The sequence below is a fragment of the Pundamilia nyererei genome, unplaced genomic scaffold, assembly GCF_000239375.1.
Source record: "Pundamilia nyererei isolate P.nyererei 1_Seehausen unplaced genomic scaffold, PunNye1.0 scaffold00019, whole genome shotgun sequence".
NCBI lineage: Eukaryota > Metazoa > Chordata > Actinopteri > Cichliformes > Cichlidae > Pundamilia > Pundamilia nyererei.
The window spans coordinates 3,360,227-3,364,361 of NW_005187420.1; the positions used below are offsets into that span (position 1 = coordinate 3,360,227).

Below are 4,135 nucleotides of genomic sequence, written 5' to 3' on the forward strand. Positions count from 1 at the left end.
AAAGAGCTAGCAGCTACAGCCACCTGTGTCACCATCCACCTGTCAGTCAGTGATGCCACGCCCCTAATAATACAAACTTTAATCCAGGTGAGTTATAAAACAGGTGTTATGTTAGGAAAATTATCTATAGAGATGAAACAGTTTGTGTATCAGGCTGTAAACATGTTTGTTTCTGCTGTAAAGCTTTAACATGGGAGTCTATGGGGACTGACTCACTGCTGCCTCTGCTGGACGGTAGAGGAACTGCAGGCTTTACGGTCATTTCTGGTATTAGCCAGTCACTGAAGGAGGGTGACTTTGGAATTCAAACACTGTTTTAGTTTCTTTATAATAAAGCTCCACAGGAAGTCGTTACCACAGTGTGTAATTCATCGCTGCTGACTGCAGTGTTGCATTTTTCTCATTGCTAACTAGTCCTTCCATTCAATACAGTGCAGCCCACCATCTCGTTCTCTAAGGCCTCTTTTTAAGTCACATTTTTCTGTCGTGTAGTCATTAAAACTGCTCGGGAGCTTCGAGTGCAATAAAACAATCCAAAGCATTCATCACAGCAAATGAATCCAAGTGTAATTTTATTTTAAAAATGCCAGAAAGACGTGAGCGGTTAAAGAATGAAGGACACGAATTTCTGTGCACAAAGGACCGAGTTGGTGGTTCTCAAAAATGCTTCGACACCTCCGCTGATTGGTTTTTAAATGACTTTCTTCCCTCCAGGCTGCCATCGACTCCCTCTGAAAAATCCTCTCTGAGACGTGACGGCGTCTGTGCTGTGCAATCCATCACAGTGAAGTTTTCATCACCGGCTTCTGCGAGCGCCGATGGTCCATTCGAGGACACTCCAACATCCCGAAACTCGAGAGCCGGGTCAGCGTCACAGTCCGAAAGCAAACGGGAAGAAAAGACGATGCTGAGAATCTTCTTTCAGTTATCTGATTAAAACTGAAAGAACCAAGAGGAAGAAATGTGATCCTCCATTACACTGATGCTCTCCAGACAATCATACTGTAATTGGATTGGTGCACTGTGTGTGTGTGTGTGTGTGTGTGTGTACAAAAATAGTGTATTACTACAGACACAGTGTCTCCTAGCAGCCACAGAGAGGAGTAAGATTATTAAGACCACAGTTTGGAGCTCCTCAGAAAACAAAGGGAGAATTCAACGTTCGGGAAAAGGCTTTGGGAACGACTCATTTCCAGCTCCCTGCTTTTGCTCTGACTCACGATACCAAACAACGCTTTCATATCTTACTGAGCGTTGAACTCTTATAGCTCCTCCCCCTTTTAAAGCAATCTTCTGAGTGGCTCACAGACACAAAGGTTTGAGCACGGGGTGGTTCTGCACTCACAGCCAGGGCTGTGGACTGGAGATGACCATATAAGGAGATCCACTTGACATCACAGAGAGCCAACGATAGAAAAACCTGCGATAAACGGAGCGTGTAGAGCACAGCGGTGCACAGGGATTACTTTACATACGCCGAGCTCGTCATTAAAAACAAACACAGCTGGAAACAGGACACTTGAACCTCTAACATCCACCAGGTCAGCAGTGACGTGTGCAGAGTTACAGTCGGACTTTGTTTTAGCTGCAGGAAAAACCAGAAGATGTTATGATGTGGGGCGATCGTGGCTCAAGAGTTGGGAGTTCGCCTTGTAATCGGAAGGTTGCCGGTTCGAGCCCCGGCTCGGACAGTCTCGGTCGTTGTGTCATTGGGCAAGACACTTCACCCGTTGCCTACTGGTGGTGGTCAGAGGGCCCGGTGGCGCCAGTGTCCGGCAGCCTCGCCTCTGTCAGTGCGCCCCAGGGTGGCTGTGGCTACAATGTAGCTGCCATCACCAGTGTGTGAATGGGTGGATGACTGGATATGTAAAGCGCTTTGGGGTCCTTAGGGACTAGTAAAGCGCTATATAAATACAGGCCATTTACCATTTATATTCCTTTTGTATTGTTTTTTCCCTAAAACTCCATAAAAAGTGATGAATGCAGCGCGGCTGCACGGTTTAAGCCGTTATTTTGATTATTTGTTACAATCGTTCACGGATTTTTCGATGGTTTCACATCTGTACAAATATTTGCACCAAAATAAAATAAATTCATAACATTTTTTCGCAAAACTTTGCAGAAATTTAAATCAGCAGGGTGCTGCTTCCACTTTTACATAATGCAACATTCCTGTAGTTATTCTTTATAAATGAATATCTGCAGATGAATCAAGTGTTCGTTCATCTCCTAGAAGGAAGATCTAAAGTCTGTGTTTGTTGTTCCTGCACGAGCGACGTTTTGCTGCCTTGAAAAACAACTGCATGAGGTAACAACAGATGTTTTGCCAGTAAGCTGACCATTTTCCCGAAGCTCTCATTACTCACCGTGGTTAGTCGGCACTTATCTTTGACCACGTGAAATGCGATTTGAGTGTTTCTCTGTGAGTGGATGCTGCACAGCCTCGCTGTCATGGACGTCTGAGCTGATGTTGGGTGATTGTTACTCTACAGTTCTGGGTGTTCTCGGGTTATTTGTGTTGCTTTATGGTACAGACGCAGCTCTCCTGCACTCTTTGCATAACATCTTCTTGGTTAATCAGTGGAGCCGGCGGCACAATGCAGGGGACAGCTGCGATTGGCTCACGCAGGCAGGAGGTCAGACGCTGATTTAGGGAGCGCTCGATTTCCTTTTTATTGGAGGAGCCAAAATCAGGATCAAGATCAGATTGATGTAAACAAACCTCAGTGACCTGGTGGAAGTTAAGAGGCGACTACAACCTGATAAGTTGGGGACACACTTTGATGGAAACATGAATCTAGAGCGTGGAATATTATTTTGTTCATCGCACAATTGCTCCAGAGTTTTAATGTACGGGAAGGAGAAAGTTTTTAACACATAATGAACCAAAAGTGTCACATGACCTCCATCAGAACGCTGCAGACGGAAGCGTGGGAGTCTTGCTCGACTTCATCCCGTCGTTCCCATTCTTCGACACGGATTTGAGCTCATCTAGTGAAGAATCATCCTTGGAGCAGCTCTTCCCCGACTCGGCGGCTATTTCCTCGTCCCGCTCCTCCTTCCACACCCGCTTGTACTCCTGCTTGAGCTCCTGATATGAGCGGGAGAAGGTGTGAAAGATGGAGGTGGCCGGGAACGCCATGATGAGGATGCCGCTCAGGATACTCGTCAGCGCCACTATCTGTCCGGGGATGCTGCGCGGCACCATGTCGCCGTAGCCCACGGTGGTCATGGAGATGATGGCCCACCAGTAGGAGGCCGGGATGCTGCTGAAGCTGTGGTGGGGGTGCGTGGCGGCAAATGGCGCCAGCTCGCTCTCGGCTAGATGAACCAGTGGTGAGAAGAGGGTCACGGCCACGCAGACGAACAGCAGCAGGAGGCCGAACTCTCTCATGCTGCGCTGCATGGTCACCCCGAGCGTCTGCAGGCCCAGAGAGTGGCGAGCCAGGCGCATCACGTAGAGGATCCGCAGGGCTCGCAGCAGGCGAAGGATCAGGCTCAGTTTATCCAGGTAGCCTCTGCCGGCCCCCATGATGACATCCTCGTGCGACTCGTCTTTGATGTCGACCACCAGGGACACGTAGTACGGCAGGATGGCAACGGCGTCGATGATGTTGAGCGGGCCGCGGGCGAAGGCCAGCTTGCTCTGGGCGTTGATAAATCGGAGCACAAACTCCAAGGTGAACCAGGCCACGCAGATGGACTCCACCACGAACATGTTGTGACACTTCTGGGAGCACTCGCCCTGCAGACGGGGACAGAAACACGGAGCAAATATAAAGTGTCGCTCCATCGATTTCACACTTGATGCTCAGATAGCCTCAGAAAACAGTGACCTGCGAGGCCCGCTGCCTCTCGCCGTGCCAAAGGCAAACGGCCTCTCGGTTTTCCTTACCATCACTTTAATTCCACGTCTGCCTGCACTAGAGATGGACCGATCCGATATTACGTATCGGTATCGGTCCGATACTGACCTAAATTACTGGATCGGATATCGGAGAAAAATAAAAAATGTAATCCGATCCATTAAATATCACGAAAGCACCTCACAAAACTTGCAACACGCCGTAACTCGCCTCAGAACGTTAGCACCTCGGAGCAGTATGCATCACGTGATAGAGCGGCTGTGGCATGC

General features: G+C 48.6%; 1 protein-coding gene across 1 annotated transcript in view; it reads right to left on the minus strand.

The window, feature by feature from the left end:
* Positions 1-1,914: 1,914 nt before the first annotated feature.
* Positions 1,915-4,135, minus strand: part of LOC102215897 (potassium voltage-gated channel subfamily G member 4-like) — a 14,171-nt gene continuing 11,950 nt past the window's right edge. The window contains exon 3 of the mRNA XM_005726376.1: positions 1,915-3,745. Within this exon, the coding sequence (XP_005726433.1) occupies positions 2,909-3,745 (837 nt within the window). The 3' untranslated portion in view covers positions 1,915-2,908. The remainder of the gene's footprint in view (positions 3,746-4,135) is intronic.